This window comes from Leptonychotes weddellii, chromosome 1 (assembly GCF_054177405.1).
Source record: "Leptonychotes weddellii isolate Sample4059 chromosome 1, ASM5417740v2, whole genome shotgun sequence".
Classification (NCBI taxonomy): domain Eukaryota; kingdom Metazoa; phylum Chordata; class Mammalia; order Carnivora; family Phocidae; genus Leptonychotes; species Leptonychotes weddellii.
In genome coordinates this window covers 132,118,388-132,141,430 of record NC_138369.1, presented here as the reverse complement: position 1 = coordinate 132,141,430, position 23,043 = coordinate 132,118,388, and the positions used below count along the sequence as shown (strand labels likewise).

General features: G+C 42.9%; 1 protein-coding gene across 3 annotated transcripts in view; it reads left to right on the top strand.

Annotated features, from left to right (window-relative positions):
• PARP14 (poly(ADP-ribose) polymerase family member 14) overlaps positions 1–23,043 on the top strand; it is a 40,134-nt gene that overhangs the window by 7,042 nt on the left and 10,049 nt on the right. For 2 of the 3 annotated variants that reach the window (XM_081832882.1, XM_081832899.1), the window contains exons 4-12: positions 3,386–3,628; positions 6,384–6,620; positions 10,781–13,086; positions 14,217–14,453; positions 14,977–15,198; positions 17,240–17,318; positions 19,642–19,791; positions 20,094–20,156; positions 20,492–20,659. In XM_081832882.1, coding sequence (XP_081689008.1) covers positions 3,386–3,628; positions 6,384–6,620; positions 10,781–13,086; positions 14,217–14,453; positions 14,977–15,198; positions 17,240–17,318; positions 19,642–19,791; positions 20,094–20,156; positions 20,492–20,659 — 3,705 coding nt within the window. The remainder of the gene's footprint in view (positions 1–3,385; positions 3,629–6,383; positions 6,621–10,780; positions 13,087–14,216; positions 14,454–14,976; positions 15,199–17,239; positions 17,319–19,641; positions 19,792–20,093; positions 20,157–20,491; positions 20,660–23,043) is intronic. The other variant, XM_081832891.1, reaches the window with a different exon arrangement.

Sequence of the window (23,043 nt, the reverse complement as noted above, 5' to 3'; positions counted from 1 at the left end):
GTGATAGGAATCTTTTGTCTGTTTAGAGTAATTACTGCTTTCTATTCTTCAGATATGAAACAGGCTCAAGTAACTTCCAGTGTTCATTGGGACTCCCTAAATCCTTATCTATTTTTGGAAAATGCCTTATGTGCTGTACCCTCAAGCTCAATTTTAGACTGGGAAGTGGTTTTATATTGGTACATTTATATCTGTACCATTTCCTGGGTCTAGACTTTAATCAAGTCTGTGTTTCTTATGATTTCATAGATTTTACCCTACTCTGTCTTAACTGATTTGTCAGCACTGTTTCAGATTTGCTTACAACACCAAGGATATTCTCAGGAAGAGGCGTCCAGTCCCACTCCACCAATGGACTTTTCATTGTCCTGGAGACTTTAGACTCGTTTGCTGACCTGTTTTTACATGACCCAGACTCTAATGATAGTAAGCAGCCAGAAGTTGGGCCGTCTTTAACGAAGTACTTAATTGACCCCTTTAAGAGACATAAGAGGAGGTCCCTTGTCGAGTGGTTGCTCCACACTGAATCCTGACAGTGACCCTAAGGCTAGGACTTTTGAAATTAATTAGAATGGTGTAGACAGTCTTCAGAACCGAGCAAAATCAGGGTGGAGGGTAGTTCCCTAATAGGTTCCACATTTCAGGGAGGAGGAGAACAGAGAATACTGCACGCTGAGCGCACTGGGCATGCGCCAAACCCTGGGCATGAAGTTGAAGACGGATAAGCAGTTGACAGAGGAAGAATAGGTCAGTCAAGCCACACACCAACACCAGAGGATGTGGGCACTGAGCTAATGTCCTGTTCCAGGCTAAGCTGAATTGGGCTGGGTCTGCAAGGTGGAAACCAGCAATTGGAAGAACCTGCACAAGAGAGACATGCGAGAGCAGAGAGATACTGGTCACTTGTGCTCAGGAAATTCTGGCTTTTTCAACTCTATACTTCCAGCCTGGATTCTCTTCTAAATTCCAGACCTCGTGTCCGACCTTCCCATTGGAAAATATGTCAAAGCCACCTGTGTCTTCTTCCTCACACCAGTACCCTTTCTGTCTTCCTTATTTCTCTTGAAGTACTCAACCAGTCTGCCCATCACCTACTGGAAACTTCAGTCATCTCTCTTCTTTAAGCCTTCGTGTATGTTAGCCACAGAGACTTAATACTTTTTTTTTTTTTTAAGATTTCCTCATCTGTCCCTCCCTCATACCAGGCTGCCATTATTACCTCACAAATGCAGCATGGCAGGAGCACCCTGCATGGTCTCTCTGTATCTGATGTCCTTTTCCTTAAATCTGACCGGCCCTTTTACTATTGCTAAATGTCCTGTCCTCCTTATCACAGAAACCTTCCACAACTCACCCTTCCTACCGACTGCAGGATAAAGTCCACGCCATGTTCCTGATGAAGCCAACTTTTCTGGCCTAATTTCTTACATCACACCTAAGTGCTCCTTGAGCTTCATCAGTCAGCCCACCATTTCCTAAGTAGTTTGGCGTAGTCATGGCCCTCTGCCTGTACTTCTGTGGGCCCCAATCCCCAATATCCCACTTCTCTCTATCTAAACTCTAGAGAGCTTTCAAGATCCACTCGGCTTCCCCTTTTCCTGAAGCCTTTCCGAAGCAGCCCAGTCGCCTCTGTGTCTCTCGGACTCCTGGCTGGATTACTGATGCTCTTTATTTGGCAGTCAACAAAGCCTCTCTTGTGACGAAGCTTCTAATAGTCATACGGTTATAAAACCATGTAGCTGGAAAGGCTCTTACCATTCAGTTCATCCAGGACTCCTTTGTAAAGAGACTTGCCTGAGGTCACATGGCTAAAGAGGGGCAGAGTCAAGGGTTGAACTCAGACAACCTCACCCCCAGCTCAGCGGTCCTTCTGCTTTGTCACACCTATCATTGAATGCTCTGGTATTATTGAATCCTTAAGCTATTTTTTATTTGGCGTGAGTGTGTGGTGTTACATTCCACACGTAACAGGAGTATGTGTCAGGATCACCTAACTGCTGTAACAAACAACCCCCCAAATCATAGGTCAGTGTCGTCAGCAGCTGGGGAAGGGGGCAGGCTAGACTGCTTCAGGAATCCCAGGTTCCTTCCATCTTTTGACAAGATTACTTTTTTTTTTTTTTAAAGATTTTATTTATTTATTTGAGAGAGAGAGAGAGAATGAGAGACAGAGAGCACGAGAGGGAGGAAGGTCAGAGGGAGAAGCAGACTCCCTGCCGAGCAGGGAGCCCGATGCGGGACTCGATACCGGGACTCCAGGATCATGACCTGAGCCGAAGGCAGTCGCTTAACCAACTGAGCCACCCAGGCGCCCCTTGACAAGATTACTTTTGATACGTGGCCTCCAAAGTCACTGCAAAGGAGAGTGGAAATTCACGTAAAGGAGATTTGTACTTGCCAGGCGTGGAAGTGCAATTCACACTTTCACCCCTATTCCATTAGCCACATGAACTTGGCTGTGGGAAGTCTGGGAAATGTTGCCCGGAAAGAAAGCAAAATGGATTTGTTGAGCACGTAGCATTTTACTCTGCCGTGATAAACATTTACAAATGTCAGTTCCTTTTGTCATTTGTCTTGTATACCTCCATTAGAAAACCTGTAAGTTCCTTATCTGATGTTTTCTGTATGCACCCCTCTCCACACCTCCAGTGCCTTGAACATAATAAGGGCCCCAGTTGAGCAGTCACTCACAGAATGTCTAAAGATTATATCATATGCATCATGCTGCACTGGGCAAGTATAGAGTGGGACTGACCTGATGCATAGATGGAACTCACGTAGGGCCAAAAATGGAGAGGAACAAGCTGGCTGGGAGGATTGCTTTTCGGTGAGCTTGATGTATACATACAGCTCTCTAGGCCATTTTACTTTCTATGTGTGTTCCTTAGTCATTCAACGAGTATCCTTTTTTATCTTCAGTGATGAAAACGTTTTACTTTTCAGAGCATCATATGTTACATGTCATCAGATAGTCTTGCTTTCCTCCAGTGGCCCAAGCAGTAAATCTCTGATTCAGCACTCTTGAGCCTCAAGTATATACTAGGTGCCAGCAATACAAGGATGAATAAACATGTCCCTTGCTTTTGAGAAGCTGAATTCAGTAACTGTATAAGGTGCTTGATGGAAGCATATGTCAAAGGCTATGAAAGACAGGTTCCTCAAAGAGACGAGGCAGAAAAGGGCATACTAAAAATCAAACTTAACAATAATAGTTAAATGTTACATTTTATTTTTAACTAAATTAAGCAAAAAGCCTTCTCAGATCTTTTTTATTTGACTTAGCCAAGAGATTGAAAAGGAAAGAGGACAGTGTCTTATGATAATTTGCTAAGACCATGATAGACAAATGTAACATCTTGTACCTATTTTGTCCTTCTAAAATCAGATGTGTCAGAAGAACTGGATACAAAACTTACTCCCAGTAGAAGATCAGAGAAAATGGAAGATACCTCAGAAGAGTGTGAAAATACAGCCTCTTCGGTTGCATTTGAAAATCTCAAGACAAATGTAACTGATATAATGTTAATCTTGATAGTGGAGAATGTAACTGGCCTGTCCAATGATGCTTTTCAAGTGGAAGTATTACGAGATTTTGACGTTGCTGTAGTTACCTTTCTAACACATGTGGGTAAGATCAAATGATACTGCATTTGCCAATCTTCTTTGCACCCCACTTTGGGATTTGAGACATCCAGCTAATGGAATGACTCTGAAAGCTTGACTTTTTCTCGTAGCTAGTAAGAAAGGACTTCAGGATAATATAGATGCTTTTTTATTTTGAAAGAGAAGCAAATTTGTTTTAAAACGAAATTCTGGTATGTTCAGTAAATCAGACTTCATTGTATGAGGGTGTGTGTGTGTGTGTGTGTGTGAGAGAGAGAGACAGAGAGACAGAGAGACAGAGAGAGAGAGATAACACACCCAAACAGAAATCTAAAGTCTAAGGTTATAAAAGTGATTCCAAGCAGAAGATTCAGCATCTTTACATGCGTTATCTCACTGGGAGAAGTAAATACTGATCTGTGTTACCAAACTGGACTTATTGGAATGTAGTAATGTTGATAATAGCAGACACTCATATAGAGATACTGTAAGTCAGGTACTATGCTAAGCTCATTACATGTGTTAATTCATTTGTTCCTTTTAACAGCCTTTTGAGATCATTGTTTTTCCTCCTCATTTTACAGTTGAGGAGACAAAGAGGTGCAGAGATGCTAATAAATTCTTGGATTTGAACCCCGTGGCCCACCTCTACACAGCCTCTTCTCTTATGTCCTTTACCATGTATTTCCTTAGTACTTTCATGGTCATCCCACATGCAGGAGAGGAAGTGCATGGGATGCAGGAAATGAGTGCTCTTCAAGGTCCGTGTGAGGAGTCATGTCCAGAAGGACCAGGCAGTTTTCCAATCCGAGCCCTCACTGTTCCATGGCCATGGCAGGAGGATGGTCATGAAGTCAAAATTCTAGCTCCACCATTTGACTAATTATCAGAGCTTGTCCAGGTTACCCCCCTCTGTACTTGACTTCTCTCCTCCATAGACTAGAGGAAAAAATACCTACCTGATACAGCTTTTAAGAGGATTAAATGAGACAATGTGTGCAAAGCTGCTCTTAATATAGTCCCTGATGCGTAGTAAGGACTCAATGAAGGGAGCTATTCTCATGTCAGTTTTATAATTATTTCTTAAAAAGGAAGAACTGAGTGGACTTGCTTTTGTTCATTAATCAAAAATCTTAAATACCTACTATGTGCCAGGCACTTGTTTAGGTGCTGTGGGTACAGAGATGAATAATTCTTGGTTCCTGATCTTGAGGAACTCCTATGGAGTTGGAGACCCATATGTAAATGAAAAATGAAGATGTGAGAGAAGCTGCCTCCCTCCGCTGTGAACGGCAGGCTCTGGGGAATGGGAGGAAAGGGGATCCAAACAAGGTGGCTTGGTTTTGCCTTGCTTACTCCCTTCTATGAAGTTTATACTCCACTGGTCCCAGTCTCCCAGGTCCCCAGTACACTGTTATTTCCTGCCACTGCTCTTCTCTCTGCGGGAAACGTTTCCTCCCCTAATCTATAAGCTAAACTCTGCTCTGTCCTTCAAAACTCAGATCAGCAACCACTTACTCTGACAATCCTTGTGGGATTCCCAGTATTTGTCTTCCTGCATCATCTGATCCCACAATAGGCCATTTGTGTGCTTTCAAGACCCGCCTCCCCACTCCTGGATGGTGAATTTTCTTTTTTCTATTTTTTTTGAAGATTTTATTTATTTATTTGACAGAGAGAGAGACAGCGAGAGAGGGAACACAGGCAGGGGGAGTGGGAGAGGGAGAAGCAGGCTTCCCGCTGAGCAGGGAGCCCAAAGCAAAGTGGGACTCCATCCAAGGACTCCGGGATCAAGACCTGAGCCGAAGGCAGGCGCTTAACGACTGAGCCACCCAGGCGCCCCTAGATGGTGAATTTTCAAGGACTTGTTATATTCATCTCTCTATCTCCAGATCCTAGCACAGTGCCTGGCACATCATGAGCCCACCGTCGATATTTATTAATTTGAATGAGATAATCAGGCTGAGTCTTGAAGGAGGAATAGGACAGGATTAAAAAAAAATCGGAGAAGGGCATTTCAGGTACAGGTAACTATATATAGTGAGGCAAAAGAGAATAGGGTTTTCAAAATAATGACTAGTTTTTGTGGCAACAAGGAAAATAAAATGAATGGCAGAGAATAACCAGAGGTGATGTTTGGAAATTAGTTTGGAGTCAAATAGCCAACCAAGGGCGTTTTAAGCCTAGCTAAGGAGCGTGAACTGATGTCTGCGGGTAATGGGGAGCCATTGTAGAACTTGAGAAAGGAGGGGAGTGAGGAGATTTGTACTGTAGACAGAGCACTCGGGTAGGACGTCAAGGGGGGTTGGAGAGAGCTGTGCCTGCAATCAGGAACACAGCTCCGTGGCAGTACGCCAGGTAAAACGTTCACATGTATGTTTGTTACTGCTCAGAGACCGGGAGTTGTAAGAACGTAAATTCTCACATAGAAATGAAAATCTTGGGGTGCCTGGGTGGCTCAGTGGGTTAATTGTCTGCCTTCGGCTTGGGTCGTGGTCCCAGGATCCTGGGATGGAGCCCCACGTCGGGCTCCCTGCTCAGCGGAGCCTGCTTCTCCCGCTCCTCCCTGCTTATGCTCTCTCTGTCCATATCTGTCTCTCTCTCTCAAATAAATAAAATCTTTAAAAAAAAAAAAAGAAATGAAAATCTTGCCTCTAAAAATTGAGTGCTTAGCTATCTCCTTTATCTCAATTAATATCCAGTTTCTTTTGTATAACATAAAGGTATGATCATAATTTTCTAATGGATGGATGGATTAATTGATTGATTTTGATTTGTAGATGCTGTGACATTTGTTAATGATTGTCCCAGGCACCACTCAGTGAAACAACTCCAGCTTTCTCCAAGACTTCTGGAAGTGACGAAAACAATCAGGGTTGAAAACCTGCCACCTGGTGTTGATGACTATAATCTGAAATGCTTATTTGAAAATCCTCAAAATGGAGGAGGAAGAATTGCCAGTATTGAGTGTTTGCCTGAAGAGAATTCAGCTCTGATTGAGTTTTTTGACAAAAAAGGTAATATCTATGAGCCTGATTTTGTGAACCTACCTCACATGATCTAAGCCCTTTTAGCAGATCTTATCAGTTATCAGTTGAGTTCTGATGCATTTTATTTTTTATTCATAAATTTCACTGGAAATCCATTAGTAATCCTGCTCATCTGGGATATGATCATTAATGAGTCCAGTGATTTAAACTTTAGAGAAGCAGGGCCGAGTTTTGAAAGATATAAGGAGATTCTCTCATGAGTCTCTACCTATAGTGAAAAATCCATAATTCTTAGACTCTTTGAAATACTGTATTAAAAAAAAGATGATCTGTGTTTTAGCTGTCTACTTGGTAGAAATTCTCAAGTTCATCCCAACAAGGCTAGGTAAAGAAATACTCAGAAACACATACACTTCCTGTGAAGTATCACTACTTCCCCCTTTCACGTGTCAGTCTCATCATTCAGAAATTCATAGGGGTGGTTAATGGCATCCAGCGGATGCCTGCTGGATTGTTCTTTGCAGCAACCCCGTGAAAACCATGTTCAGCTGAACCTCAGGGAAACACCTCTAAGGGTTTTATAGATATTAGATTGCCAGTTCTCGGAGGCATGTACAGTCAGCTTGGAGATTCCACTTGATGTTCAGAGGTGCAGGCGGAGGCGTGGGAATTAGGGGGCCAGCCTTCTTAGGGAGAGAAGGAACAGTGGGTTTGGGACTAACAGGGGGAGCATGAGACACGATCACATGGTATTCCACCCATCGAAGATAAACTGCTCCGTGGGGGATCCGTGGAGGAAACTCCCTTTGGCTTTGAGGAGCTGCGGAAACTGGGGTGAAGATACGCTTTGGATTAAAATGGAATGAAAGTCCTAGTGTTCCTTGAGCAGGGGGACAAAAGAGGAGCTTCTGTCACAATTTCTTTCAATCTCCCCGAGCCTGGGCCTGGGCCCAGGGAGAGAGCTCCATAAAGCTGCCTACTCTAGAAGTGAGCCTCCCGTTTATGGTGGGGCTTCGAACCTTTTGAAGGCCTGGGGCAGTTGGGTGTGTCCTCAGAGTGTCTACATTACACTTGTATGACTATTTAATTAGGGTTGTTTTATGCAGAGCCGTGTCTGGGAGCAGTAGGATACTCTCAAAGCTCCCCTTCATCCTGACCTCTTTGTACCATCTGACTATGTTGACCATGCCTCCTCGTCTAAACTCACGAACTCTCTGTTCTCCGTGGTCTGAGATATACCGATTTTCCCTTTCTTTCTGTGGCCGCTCCTTCTTATAATCATGACTTACATTTGCATAGCTCTGCAGGGTGCTGCAAAGTGCATTCGCAGACACTGCTTTGTGGGCATTGTTATTACTGTAATCCCTGTTTTACAAATGAGAAACAGGCACAGAAAGGTCAAATAACTGGACTAAGTTTACACAGCTAGTGTAGTGACAGAGCCAGGATTTGAACCTGGCTAGCCTGGCCCTTAATCTGTGCTCTTAAGGTCTCCATTCTTTGCCAATCACCTGTTCACCTATAACATTAATTTTTCTTGGGGCGCCTGGGTGGCTCAGTCGGTTAGGCGTCTGCCTTCGGCTCAGGTCATGATCTCAGGGTCCTGGGATTGAGCCCCGCATTGGGCTCCCTGCTCGGCAGGGAGTCTGCCGCTCCCTCTCCCTCTGCTACTCTCTCTCTCTCTGTCAAGTAAATAAATAAAATCTTTTAAAAAAACCCAAAACATTAATTTTTCTTAGGGGCTATTATTAGTAAGGAGGCCAACTGTAGTTAAAGCTGGATTAAAAACATAATTTATTTAGCAGTCTACATTTATGTAGATTATTTGAGAGGAATAAGTTAGGCACTTACTCTGGAATTATTTTGTTCAATTTATAAAATCTGATTCACAAAATCTTAAGGAAAAGAACTCTTATCTAATACCTATTCTAGGTAAGATCTTTTGCTGTGTTTTCTGCCACAGTAGCTCACTGAATCCTAGTAATGCTGTGCATATAGTTACTTTTTCTTGAAGAGGAGGAAACAGGATGGAGAATTTAAGGCATAGGAAGGTGACCTCTGTGATGGTTCTTCAGTCAGACAGATCAGAGTTCAAATCCTGGCTTTGGTGCTTACTAGCTTTGTGATCTTGGGCAAATTACTTTATTACTTTACTTATTTATTATTATATATATTTTAAGATTTATTTATTTATTTACTTTAGAGAAAGAGAGCACAAGTGGAGGGGCAGAGGGAGAGGGAGAGAGAGAGAACCTCAAGCAGATTCCACACTGAGCACAGAGCCTGAGGTGGGGCTTGATCTCACAACCCCAAGGAAATGACCTAAGCCAAAACCAAGAACTGGACGCTTAACGGACTGTGCCACCCAGGCGCCCCTATATATATTTTTACTGAAGTATAGTTGACACACAATGTTACAATAGTCTCAGGTGTGCAACAAAGTGATTCAACAACTCTGTTTGCTCTGCTCCCAAGTGTAGCTACCATCTGTCACCATACAGCGCTATCACAATATCATTGATTCTGTTCCCTGTGCTGTACCTTTCCTCCCTGTAACTTATTCATTCCATAACTGGAAGCTTATATCTCCCAATCCCCTTTATCCATTTATCACAGTGGCTGCACCAATTTGCATTCTCACCAACAGTGCATGAGGGTTCCTTTTTCTCCATATCCTCACCAACACTTGTTATTTCTTGTCTTTTTGATACTGGCCATTCTCACTGGTGTGAGGTGGTATCTCATCGTAGTTTTGATCTGTATTTCCCTAATGATTAGTGATGTTGAGCATCTTTTCATGCGTGTCTATTGGCTATCTGTATGTCTTCTTTGGAGAAATGCTTATTCAGGTCCACTGTTGGGCAAGTTACTTTAACCCACCAAAGCCTGTTTTCTCATCTGTAAAATAGGGCCCACATCACTACTTGCCTCAGAGGAATTTGTCAGGATCAAATGAAATTATACCAGCAACGTGCTTGGCACATTGTGTGGCCTCAGTACACGTTAGTGGTCACTGGTCCTGCCTAGGCTTGGAGCTTGTACAAAGCCATTTGGGGAAATTCAAGCTATGGGTTTTGGCCTCTGAAGGCCATGTTCTTTTCAGGATGTCTGGTTCCAGGGCTAGGAGACAATCATGCACAAGGTGAAGTTATTTTTAACCTCTTTCTACAAGGGTGCTATTTTAATCCAAGTTGTTATTGGAGTTCAGTCTAATTCTCGTCCTTCTTAGACCCTCTGTACCTGTCTAATAACTAATACAAGGGGAAGAAGAGTACCCCCCCCATATACAGACACACACACACACATATTCCACCCTAGGGACCGCCCCAGTAGAAGTGGCAGGAGGGGATTATAGCAGGGACAAGGGGAGGTGCAGGACTTACTGAATCCGAGGCCCCAGGGGCTGGGCTCTCCAATGACCATGAAGTGATCTTGTTTGGAACCCCTGGTAAAGGGGCAAGAGCGGGGCTTTGGGGTTAGACAGACACTGACTCAAATCTTAGCTCGGGTATTTGTCCTTTACATCACCCTATTTGAGTTACCTAACCTTCCCTAGCCTCAGTTTTATCATTTGTAAATAAGGATGATAATAATCATGTCTCTATCTCAAAGGGTTGCTGAGAAGCTTAAATAAATAAATATACGGAAAGCACTTAGAAAGGTGTCTGACACATGGTCAGCTCTGGTAATTACTATGATGCTCCTCCTCTTAGAGGTATTAATGGAATCTAAATCAGCTATGAAGCCTAAAACTGTGAGACTGTACAAGAAGCAGCAAATAGCATGATTCTTACATGAGCTTTGCTTTGAGCACCAGAGTATTCTTTACACTGGGGCAAACATTACCCCCATATTTGTGAACAAATTCTTATCTATTTGTTAACCTGATGGTGATATATAAATGTTACCAGGAAACAGAAAATAGAATTTACTTAACAGAATTTCAACATAGAGTGATCTTGGTTGGAAAGTATTCCATTAAGCAAGGGATAACTATGTAGGAGTAATAAAAATCAATTTGTATCTGAGCACTTTGAGAGTAGTGCTGCTTTTTCATAGCATGTTATAACATCCAAGTTCTACAATCATTAGGATTTTTTTTCCCTAATAGAATAGTGTTTTTGTTTTTTTTCTCACTTGAAACATACCACACTGGGGTTACTTTATTTTATGTCTTTCCTTTTAAGTGTTACACACCATCATGACCAAGAAACTAGACCTCAATAATATGCCGCTCTCTGTGTTTCCTTATTATACCTCTTTGGGCACGGCCTTGTATGGAAAGGAGAAACCTCTGATCAAGCTTCCAGCACCATTCAGAGAATCATTAGATCTTCCCTTATGGAAGTTCTTACAGAAAAAGAAGCATCTGATTGATGAGATAAATGACGAAGCGAGACATTGTCACTGTGATCTAATATGGTCCAAACTCAGTAGTGAAGTTACCATCAGACCTGCGACCACATTAATCTGTCTTGGTAGACTGAGAATCAGGAGATGGAAGGAAGATGTTTCCACAGCATTCTCTAGCATCAGGTCTAAATATAAAGTTACCCCCTTTAAAGTGGATCCCATAGTGTGGGACACCATAAAAAAGAGTGTAGAAGACGACGACAGGATTTTGATTGAATTTGATACACTTACGGGGATTGTAACCTTAGTGGGGAAATCAGAGGATGTACAGAACATTGAGCCACAAATCAAGGAATTAATAGAAAGTACCACTCAAAAAATTAGAAGAGAAGAGCAAAGTCTAAAGCAAAAAGTGGTCATTTCTCCAGGAAGGTATTCTCTTTTGTGTCACAGCGATGTCCTGGAGCGTCTCCGCACTGAGTACCCAGAGATGGAGATTTGTTATGATGAAGCTTCTCAACACATGTGCTTCAAAGGCCTCTACACAGATGTGTATAAAGCAAAGTATGAAATACAGAAAAAGATGTACACCATGGTTCAAAAAAGCATCCAGCTTCCCCCTGAGATTTTCCAGTTTTTGCAAAAAGGAGACTGTATAGAATTCTCTAAGTCTCTTTTGATGGCACAGAAAATTCTTGCAGTTTATGAGCTGGAGGGTAAAACTGTTCTCTTAATCGGCTATTCCTCTGAAGTCCTATTAGATGCTGAAAAGCAAATGGTCAGTGCCTTAAGTTATAAGCGCATCAATGTCGAGGACAGGGAAATTCTTAATGGCAAGAAATGGAAAGGGCTCACTCACAGTTTGCATAAGAGACATAATTCCTCCTCAAAGACTGTAATAATCGATGAGTTAACTTCAAAAACCAAAGCTGAGGTCATCATCGCGGGCTGTGTGAGAGAAGTGAATAAATCCTATAGCTTGCTTTTTGACTTTGTGGAAAAACACACAAAAATAGAGAGATTGATTGAAATAGAGCCTCCCGTAATCATTGATTATTTAAGGATAGAAAAAAAGCCATTCTGGCAAAAGATAAAAACGACAAATGTTCAGGTAACTTTCAATCTTGAGAATAAACAAAAAGGCATTTTACTAACTGGGCCAAGGGCCAAAGTCCTGGAGGGCGTGAGCATCGTCAAGCAAGCCTTGGATTCTGTCTGTATTAAAAGCGTCCATATTGATAAGCCGTTGGTCAGCCAGTTCTTCCAGGAGAAAGCACAGTATTATAAAAGAGAGGTCAAACGGTTATTTGGATGTTCCATTGACCTCCAGGAGAATGGAGGGGAGAAGGAGGGAGGCAGCACGGATGGGCAGAAGTGCTTGGCTCAGGTAGAGCTGGCCCCTGGAGTCTCGCTTAAGGGGCCGCAGAGCAACTTGTCGCAGGTAGAGCTGGCCCCTGGAGTCTCGCTGATGGTGCAGCAGGGCGACTTGACCCACTTTCCTGTCGAGGTGGTGGTGAGCAGCGCCAGTGAGGACCTGCAGCTCTGCAGCAGCCTGGCGGCGGCTCTTTCCAAAGCAGCCGGCCCTGAGCTCCAAGAGGACTGTGACCAGATAGTGAAGAAAATGGGCAAGATCCTCCCCGGCAGCGCCATCATCTCGAAAGCAGGAAAGCTCCCATACCGCCACGTGGTCCTTGCAGTGGGGCCCCGGTGGAAGGACGACGAGGACCTGAAGTGCATGCTCCAGTTAAAGAGGGCTGTAGAAGAAAGTCTCCATTTGGCTGAAACACACAGGTGCCGGTCCATAGCCATCCCGGCCATCAGTTCCGGAGCTGGTGGCTTTCCCTTAGCCCAGTGTGTGAAGACGATTGTTTTGGCTATCAAGAAAAACTTCCAGTTTAAGCAGGATGGACACACCTTGAAAGAGATTTACCTTGTGGATACAGCTGAGAAGACTGTCCAGGCCTTCGCGGAAACTGTGAAAACTGTATTTGAGGACCCCCGGCCTCCTACGGCTTCCGGGCCCAGTGTACCGCAGACGGTCCAGCCCGTCTTTACCAACGTTCGTGGACACAGACAAATTCTGTTGTCCCAGGGAAGCCTAAGGATCCTGCTGGTGACAGGAGATGTGCAAAGCGCCACGGTGAGTGTCCCTTCTGTCCCTGCCTGCCGAACACCCGCCGCAGTGCTGCGATTCTCTAGCCAGCCTGTTGCCCAAGGCAGACTAGGACCCAGGGGAAGAATCCCATGCCCTCCCTCCCAGCCTCAGAAGTGGTTTTCTCAGAAGACTGGGCGGCTTCACTGAGGCATTTACCCACAGAGATTGGCCACTCAATTGTGGGAACTGCAAGTGTACTCAGATCGCGAGGCTTCCAGTAAATGCAAAAACCCACAATACTATCTTACGTTTATACATGTATACTTTTTCAGTGCCTTTATACCTGTCACATTTTGGCAAATCTAAGGTTAATTTCATGTCAAATTTGCTGAGGGCAGATAAAGACAAATTTGATTTGGCATTTGATGTGGGCAGAGGATGGGAATCTTGTCAATGGTGCTGAACCAGGGTGAACTACACTCCTCCTTGGTGACCCAGGCAGGGCAGTCTTGAATATCACTTGGTCACATTCCTTCTGCTCTCTTCTCTTGGTGTCTTAATTGAGCCCGATTTAGAAAAGCTCTGTCAGATCAAAGCAGTCTGCTCACAGCTCAAACCTACCTGGTTTAGGGGCACCTGGGTGGCTAGGTCGTTAAGCGTCTGCCTTTGGCTCAGGTCATGATCCCAGGGTCCTGGGATCGAGTCCCGCATTGGGCTTCCTGCTCAGCGGGAAGCCTGCTTCTCCCTCTCCCTCTCCCCCTGCTTGTGTTCGCTCTCTCGCTATGTCTCTCTCTCTGTCAAATAAATAAATAAAAAAATCTTTAAGAAAAAAAACCAAAACCCTACCCGGTGTATGTTCCCACTGGTCCCCTCCCAAATGACTGCCCCGCCTCCCTCTCCCTGCTGCCCTGATTCCTATTTCCCAGACCCCACAAGCCATGCCTCTGCACTCCTTCAGAGACCCTATACTATCTATATCTCGCTTTATATCTCCATTGTCCTGGAGTGTTATTTAAATAAGTATCTGGTAACCCTTTGCCTCGGGTGGCATTTCAATCTCTGAAATTAATCATCATCGTTTCCCCCCTATAGTGCCAAAGCCAGGGGCTCAAATACAGTGATCCTTGATGAATGCTCTTTGTTAGTATCTGAAACAAATTGGTTTTGTCTTCAAGGCTGATGTTCTTGTCAACTCCATTCCCGTGAATCTCCAGCTTAATAAAGGGCTCCTTTCTCAGGCCCTCTTGGCGAAAGCTGGGCCAAAGCTCCAGGAGGAATTGGACAGAGTCGGCCAAGCGAAGGCTGTTGGCATGGGTACAGTTCTCCGAACCAGTGGACACGGTCTACACTGCCACCATGTGCTTCACGTAGTGGCTCCAGACTGGAGAGATGGGTGCACATCTTCATACAAGGTGGGGCCAAGTTTTAGGTTCTCTGGGAAATTGGGTCGCCTTTGGGACTCTCCTCTCCGTATAGTGTAGATTGGCCTCTGTCTGTCACATTATCAGCGGGTTCTATCACAATGGCCATTTCTTTCAGTTGTAGCTGACTTTGCCCGAAGACTAGTTAATAATATAAATTGATTACAGTGCTCAATCATTATTGGGGCTCGGGGAAGAGTTATTGAAGACAACACATCTTTAGTGAGGATAGCAAGGTGAGGGCTTGAAGAATGGAGGAGAATGAAGGATTAGAACAGTAGTTGCTTTGCTTCTTTCCTTCCTTGCCGAGTGAGTTTGAATCTTTTTAGAGGGTCTCTGATGTTCCCTTTTCCTTGTCTGCTCCTGTTCTTTCCTTTCCTTTTTTGACTGCCCTTAACCTCTTTTGAAAGGAGAGTAGACAGAGATCACAGTCAAAGTTGCTAAATTCTTGTCCTTTTTGTTCTAACTCCCATTTCTAGGAAAGATGCATAAAGATGTGCTTTGTGCTTTTCAGATCATGAGAGACATTATCAGAAAATGTCTAGAAATCACCGAGAACTTGTTTTTAAGATCAATTGCATTTCCAGCAATAGGAACAGGAAATTTGGGGTTTCCTAAAACCATGTTTGCTGAATTAATAACTTCAGAAGTGTTAAACTTTAGTAGCAAGATTCAACTGACAGCTTTACAAGAGGTTCAATTTCTGCTGCACCCGAGTGATCATGAAAATATTCAGGTACAGTCTCACTCATTTCTGGTTATTTTGGCAGCTGAGCCCTAATGTTTTCAGATGTCGTCTTGGTTGGTCTGTTAGATTGTTTTTTCCATGTATTTCCTGTACAGCAAAGTAAAGGAGTGGTATAGACCACTTGTAACACAGCAAATGTCAAGCAAATTTATGGATATAGAAAAAAATTTAACTTCTTATTAAGGAGAATTCCAGACATAAATAAAAGTACACAAAATGGTATAATGAACTCCCTTGTACCCATCACTCATCTTCACAATTATCAACCCATGGCCAGTATGTTTCATCTCTATCTCCATTTATTTCCCTCCTTCCTATATTATTTCCAAGCAAATCCTAGACATACTTTATCCATAAAAAATTCAGTATTTATTTTAAGCAATAGGATTCTTTTTAAAAAGTAACATTACCACAATACTATTTCACACTTAAAATAAATTGAAAATCATTCCCTTATTTCCTCAATTATCAATGTTCAAATTTCCAGTTGAATCATAAATGCCTTATTTTGTTTTGTCTTTTGGGTTTTTTTTTTTTTTAGATTTATTTATTTATTTGAGAGAGAGAGAGTGCACGTGTGCACAAGTGCCAGGGGGGAGGGGCAGAGGGAGAGGGAGAAAGAGAATCTCAGGTAGACTCCCCAACCCCGTGGGCCGGGCCTGATCCCATGACTCTGAGGTCACGACCCAAACGGAAACCAAGAGCCCGACACTCAACTGACCAAGCCACCCAGGTGTCCCTGCCTTATTTTGTGGTTAGAATGAACTCAGCACATCCCCATGGGAGTAGGAGAGTTGGGACTAGAAATACCAGAACCATCTTCGGTTGTAGAGAGTCCATCAACCAGCTGTCCACCTTTACACACGGAGCCTGCCTGCCTGCCTGCCCGCCCCTGGAGTCCTGTGAGCCTGGGATTCTGGCTCTGTAGTCTCCCCATGTCCCCTTCCCATTACTGGATCAATCTTTTAGCACAAAAGTTACTTATTTTTTCTCCCCCCAAAAATCTCTCTTGCTTGTTTAAAAGGAGAAAGAAAGTGATGATTTGAGGGTGTCACTACGAGGCAAAGAAAGGGAATTCACAGGTTCATTAACCCTAGAATACATACATCAACCTCTGGCTCCAGAGAGGGCTACTCCCCTAGCGATTCCTCTCCTGGGACAAATAAGAAGTTAAAAAATGTAAGTGGGTTGGGGTGCCTGGGTGGCTCAGTTGTTAAGCGTCTGCCTTCAGCTCAGGTCGTGATCACAGGGTCCTGGGATCGAGCCTCGCATCGGGCTCCTTGCTCCGCGGGAGCCTTCTTCTCCCTCTCCCACTCCCCTTGCTTGTGTTCCCTCTCTCGATGTGTCTCTCTCTGTCAAATAAATAAATAAAATTAAAAAAAAAAAGGAAGTGGTTGCTGTCTATGTGATTATCTTTCTCTTACTACTGTGTTTTTTTAACAACCGGCAAGAAACTTGCTCTTACTGATTATGGAAATAATACATACTCATTGTAGAAACTTAGAACCATAAAAAATGCATACATTCTTTTAGTTGTATTTCATTGTAGTCTTCTTTTATACGTGTGTACCTTTAGAAGTGGGATTATATATTGCAATTTAATATCATTATTTTTTCATTTAATAGTATAAAAAAGAGAATTTCCCTATTCCACAAACTATTTTTTGAAAATGAGATTCTTAATGGCTGTTAAATATGCCAACACATGGATGGATATACCAAAATTTATTTAACCATTTCCCTGTTGGATTTTTAAACTGTTTTATTTCTTCTCTGTTATAAATAGCGTGTAATGAATATGCTTGTACTTATAACTTCCTTCACATATTTAATAGTTTTCCTAGAATGCATTTGCAAAAACAGAATTAAATGTATTATTTTCATAATTTAAAAAAATCTATAATGAAAATAACACTTTGAGAGTTGTTCTCTCCTAAGTATGTGTGCATGCAAGATCAAAAGCCCTGATGAATCAAATTTATTCATCTATGGAGGATTGTAGTAGTCAAAACTGTCTTTGTATTTCCAGGCATTTTCAGATGAATTTGCCAGAAGGACTAATGGAAGTTTCGTCAGTGACAAAATTCTCAAGGCCGAAGATGCACAAGGTTCAGTAAAGCTATGAGATGAGAAATTATTTCTAGTTGCTAAATAACTATTCAGTGAAAGACGGTAGTGATGATTTTTATGAAAGAATCAGTTAGTGATAAAGAAGATATTAAATTATATCCCATACCCCTGAGCATGTAAGACATTGGCTGTGCTTATGTGGTCTGATGTGAAAGAGTAGGCAGGCTAAATTATATAATCTATACAGTGGGTTTGTGGGTAGTGATTGGCTACTAATTTCTGAGAATGATGTGACATGTGTTTTCAGAAACAGATACATTTAAAGAGACAATACCAACCAAATGCTTCTCCTGTGTCAAATCTGCTGTTGCTATACTTGAGTTTATCCAAACTCCTGTTTATAGAGTTTGCTGAGACTTCTTGAATCTGAATGTGTATGTTTCCCATCAAAGTTGGGGATTTTTCAGTCATTCTTTAATTAGTTTACCTCACTGGTCTCTCTCTAGTGCCCCAATAACATGAATGTGAAGTGTTTTGATAGCATGCCATGGGTCCCTGGGATCTCTTTTTCTTTTTCTTTTTTTAATCTCTTTTCTCTCTGTTCATCACATTGGATAATTTCTATTGACCCACCTCCAAGTTCATGGACTCTTTTCTCTGTCCACTGCCCATCCAGTGAATTTTTTTACTTCAGATACTATATTTTTAAACTCTAAAATGTCCATTTGGTTTTGTTTTGTTTTTTTTTTTTAGAGTTTATAAACTATACACAAAGCAGGGCCTCCTATTTTTCCATTCACTCCAAATCATTTTCAGGCACTCAGCTGTGTTTACTTTGACCTCAGGGAGCATAGTTATAGCAGATGCTTTAAAGTCTTTGTCAGGTAATTCCAACATCTGGATCATCTTGAGATTAGTATCTGTAATTGATTGTCTTGATCCTTGAGAATTGGTCACATTTTCCTGGTTCTTTACAGGACAAACCATTTGGGATTATAGACTGGGCATTTTTAAATACTATGTTGTGAAACTTGGGTCCTATTAAAATCTTCTGGAAAATGGTGATTGTTTTGTTTGTTTTAGCAAGTAGTCAGTCAGTTAAGTTCATTCTAAGCACTCTGTCTCACCTTCTGTGTGGGCAGCAGTTCCAATGTTAATTTAGTTCTCAAGGCCTTTGCTATGCAGCTTGGGTCTGTCCCCACACATGCAGCTCCAGCTCTGTATTCATACACAGAATAGGGGTACCTTCTCCAGCTCTCACCTGTCTGGGACTCCTATACTCTCTGGCTCAAGGGAGCCCATTTTCTAGGTCCTCTGGCCAGGAAGACAGGTTCTCCGGGAGCTTAAGACGCCTGTTCAGCTGCCTCATACTTTTGCATGGTAAGGGTTACCCTTGTGGGCAAAGTGGAGAGACAAAGAGGGAGAGAAAGAGAGAGCCACAGGTATTGCCCATACACACACATACAGCTTTTTTTTTTAAGATTTTTTTTTTTTTAAACTCTGAGAAAGAGAGAGGGAGAGAGAAAATCTCAAGCAGACTGCCCGCTGAGCGTGAAGCCCCACGTGGGGCTCGATCTGGCCACCCGGAGATCATCACCTGAGCCAAAATCAAGAGTCAGACACCCAACCGACTGAGCCACCCAGGCGCCCCCACATACATGCTTTTCAGACCACAAGGGCCCCTTCTCTTCATTCTTCCGGACAGGAAGGCAGAATGTCTCTCAGGGTTTTGGCTCCCTGTGGGGCCACTGTGGAGCTCTGCAACTGGGCTCATCTTGAGGCAAGGCCTGAATTAGAAAAAGGAAAAATATGGACAGTCATGAGGATTCCTTCCAATACTCTTCAGTTCACAGGGACCCTTTTTTCTAATCCTCTGGCTGCAAAGATAGGAATTCTCATTACACAGTTCTGCAACGGGGGCCACCTTGGGCCAGTGCTGAGAGAGAAAGAGGGAAAATTTTAAGACAAAATAAAATGGGAAACTCTCCCTCCCCCTTACAGGTGACTTCTTCAAGTTTTGACTCCCTCCCCCAGCCTGCCTGCTGTTTACTTTTCAGGTCTCAGTTAGTTGGCTTTTTGTATCTATCCTGCATTTTTAGTTGTGATTTGTGAGTGAGATAGGTGTGTGGGGGCCTGACATCGCTGTGGCCAGCAGCAGAAGTCCACGCTTGATATATATTATATTTTGTAATCCTTTCTCAGAAACTGACCATCACTGGGGCTCAGAGTCAGGGCTGGTTAAGGGCTGGAGATCACAGGGCTGGGGAAGAAGTATGAGAGGAATGCATCTGGGGAGTGTGAGATCTAAGTCGTTCTTGCTGTGGCCGACTTGGTTAGGGACTCCGTTTCTTTTCTTCTCAGATTTCCATGGGACTGCATCTAGCCCTAATGTAGACGTGCATGAAATGAAGATTGGTCCCATCATCTTCCAGGTGGCCTTTGGAGATATCACCAAAGAAAAGGCTGATGTGATTGTAAATTCAACATCAAAAGCATTTAATCTCAAAGCAGGTACTTTACTTGTAGGATTTGAGTCGTGTAATAGTCAACTGTCCTATAGTTGCTGTAGCCAAACTGGTTTCTACAACTTTGGCTTATTGATATTACTAATTTTAAAATTACTTGGACATGGTTTCTAATAATTGGTAACAGATAATGTATACATTTTTCTTCTTTCTTATCAGAAATACTCAGGTTCTAGGATTCCTTTGATGATTAGGAAAGCTTTTTAGATAATGAGGCAATCATTCTGATCCAGATGTACTGTTCTGATTTTTTTCAATTCATGTAACCCTCTTGCTTTTCTCCTGTAGGGGTGTCCAAAGCAATTCTAGAATGTGCTGGACAAAATGTGGAAATGGCATGTTCTCGCCTAGGTAAGACACAATACTATTTTTTTGGTTCAAAATTATAAGTAGAAGGCTGAATATGGGAGGTTTTGGAGAGGCTGGGGAGAGTCTTGGGATTGGAGAGACAACATATTAATCTGAAAATCATACATTTGACCAAAGAATTCTAATCAGAGACAATTAGAAGTGAAAAGTAATCTCACTTAAAAAGAGAAGATAAGAAAGATTCCTCAAAAAGCATATTTTAGGAGTCTCTTTTCACATAAAATGCTTTATATGCCAAAGCAAACATTTTGCTTTCTAAACAATCAAAGAATGGGTTCAGTATCTAATTTTGCATCTCTCTGTCTTGTGTTTCCCAGCTCAAAAGGGCAACAGTGATTATATAGTTACTGAAGGTGGATTATTGAGGTGCAAGAATATTGTTCACATCATTGGCGGAAATGATGTTAAGAAATCAGTCTCCCTTGTTTTGCAAGAGTGTGAAAAACGGAATTACTCGTCAGTTTGCCTCCCAGCCATTGGGACAGGTTTGTAACCTCTGGCTGTCAAGGCGTCCCCCTTTCCTTCGCTCTGGTGCTGACTGTTAATATAATCAATGCAGAGTCTGAGTCAAGGTGGCTCCTCATCCCAAGGCAGCCCCAAAGGGAGTAAGCAAAGACTGTGGGGTGGTTTAAGTAAGAGGAAAAAATGAAGAAAACTGAAGATAGTGTTGAATATTAGAGTGACATCTGCTCTGTACTATGGGAGGGAAGAGAGAGGAAGGGCAGGAAGAGAAAGAAAGCCCATCATCTCTCCTTCTCTCCTCGTTCCTCTGTTTCTTTTTTTTCCTGTCCCCTACATTATTTAGTCTTGAACTCCCTCCCCCATCCCTTCTGCATGGAGAACCTCAGAGCATGGGCTTGTACCTCCCAGGAGCTGACTCGGATGGAGAGGAGTATTCCTGGCCTTGTCACACGTCTTGTACAGCTGGCCCTATGAGTTGGCCTTAGGACATGTCTGCACAGAAGCCTCCCAGCCACCAGAGCCTAATGGGTTCTGGTTCTAATGGGTCAGAAATTCAACTCCAACCTTCCTCTTTTCAGCCTACTTGCCTTTTTTGTTTCCCTCAAACTACGTAGTAGTTGTGTAAGTCTTCATATATAAGGATGGTGCTTTGGGTTTATCATTAGTAAGGTGATGCTCTTTCAGCTCTTTTCCCAGGAATCTGAGTCTTGGGTGGTGATGAGGAATTTCTGCTTGGTTTCCCTTCAGAGAGCTGGTCAGGGAAGCAAATACTCTCAGACTTGAAGTGGAACGTAGCTGGCTGGTCCCAGAGAGAGAGCCCTCAGCACTGGATTGGTGATTCCATTGCACAGGAATCTGAGTGTCTCACACTTGCATTCCAGGCCCTCCAAAAGTACACTTAACCGGCCTTGTCACTTCCTGAGCCCTCTTCTAGTCCTCTGTTATTTTAATTTCTGTAATACTCTACCATTCCTCTTAATGTTCCCACATGGAATGCTACATCTACTTTATTACTTTTCTATTTCTGAAAGATTAATTTATAGTCCCTTTATGTTTTCATTCCCTTTGTGGTATTATCCAATTTGGCAGTTTAGCCAACATGTCTGTCTGCCAGTTTGTCTGTCTGTCTGTCTCTTTCTCTATCTCTATCTTTAATGGACACCCACTAATGACTCACCAGTCTCTGTCTCCATTGATTTTTTTCTGAGCTCTGGTCTTGTGTTTCTACATAAACTTTATCTGGGCCAAGAAATTAGACAACCCAAGGGTGACACAGACCTTCCCAAGAAAAAATAAGGAAATGAGGCAGTTTTTGTTTTGCATGAATATATACACATAATTATTTCTGGGTTACCGCAAACCTGTTGTTTCTTCCACTGACTTGGTTGCATTGCTGGTCTGCACACATAAATCAGGATTACAGATTCTCCTTGCTTGTCATCTTTACTAATCTGTATCACCACTTGAGCTGGTCCTTAGACTAACGGACAGGGGAACTTTCTCCTTTAGTGGTGTTTATGAGTTGACTTGTCACTGCAACTGAAGACGGCTTCTGGCAGTCAAAGAAGCCCTCTCCCTGGCTCCTTACAGACACCTGCCTAGGGGGAGAGAGTGGGTGGTCAGCGATACTTGCAAGCACTTCAAGTTCAAAGCAGACTATAAATTCCAATTCATTGTCTTCTCCCCCAGACTTGCCCTTCCTCTTATATCCTTGAGCATGTTAAAAGCATCACTTTCTACCTAGAATCCTTGACTCTACCCCCTTGATCACTCCTACGTTCATTAGCTTATTAACTAATTTGATTAAATATTTCCCACATGCCTGCCATGTGCCAGGCACTGTGCTTAGGCACTGGGGACAGAAAGATGACTGAGCAAAGGGTCTAGTCACCAGGTAGCACCTAGCCTCTACTGTGAGAGACAGACATGTAAACCACTGTAGTACAGCACGATTCAGGGTTGCACAGCAAGGTGTGTGGGTGGCAAAAAAGGGGGAACAAAGGGTCAAAGATAAACCCAGTTGGCCACTGACTTCAGGTCCTGCTGACTTCACTTCCCAACTATCTTCTCAGTCCCTGTACCTGACTCTTCATTCTGGCCTCTTCTCTTTGTTCGGCTCTTGTCTTTTGCCTAAACTTAGATTATAGCTTCCTATCTAGGCTCCCTGTCCCAGTGCCTCCTCCACATACCCCACCCCCTGAATTTATCTCAAAAAAAAAAAAATCTCAAAAACAGATCTTTTCCCCAAACACACCAGGTTGAACATATCACGCCCCTGTTACATAGTTCTGTCTGGCATAGCCTTTTCCACGGTTTCTCATACTTCGCCTGTTGACATACCTCTTCATGCCCATATATCACATCCTTTGTGTTCTAAGTGACTAGATGAGAGCTAGCTCATGATGGG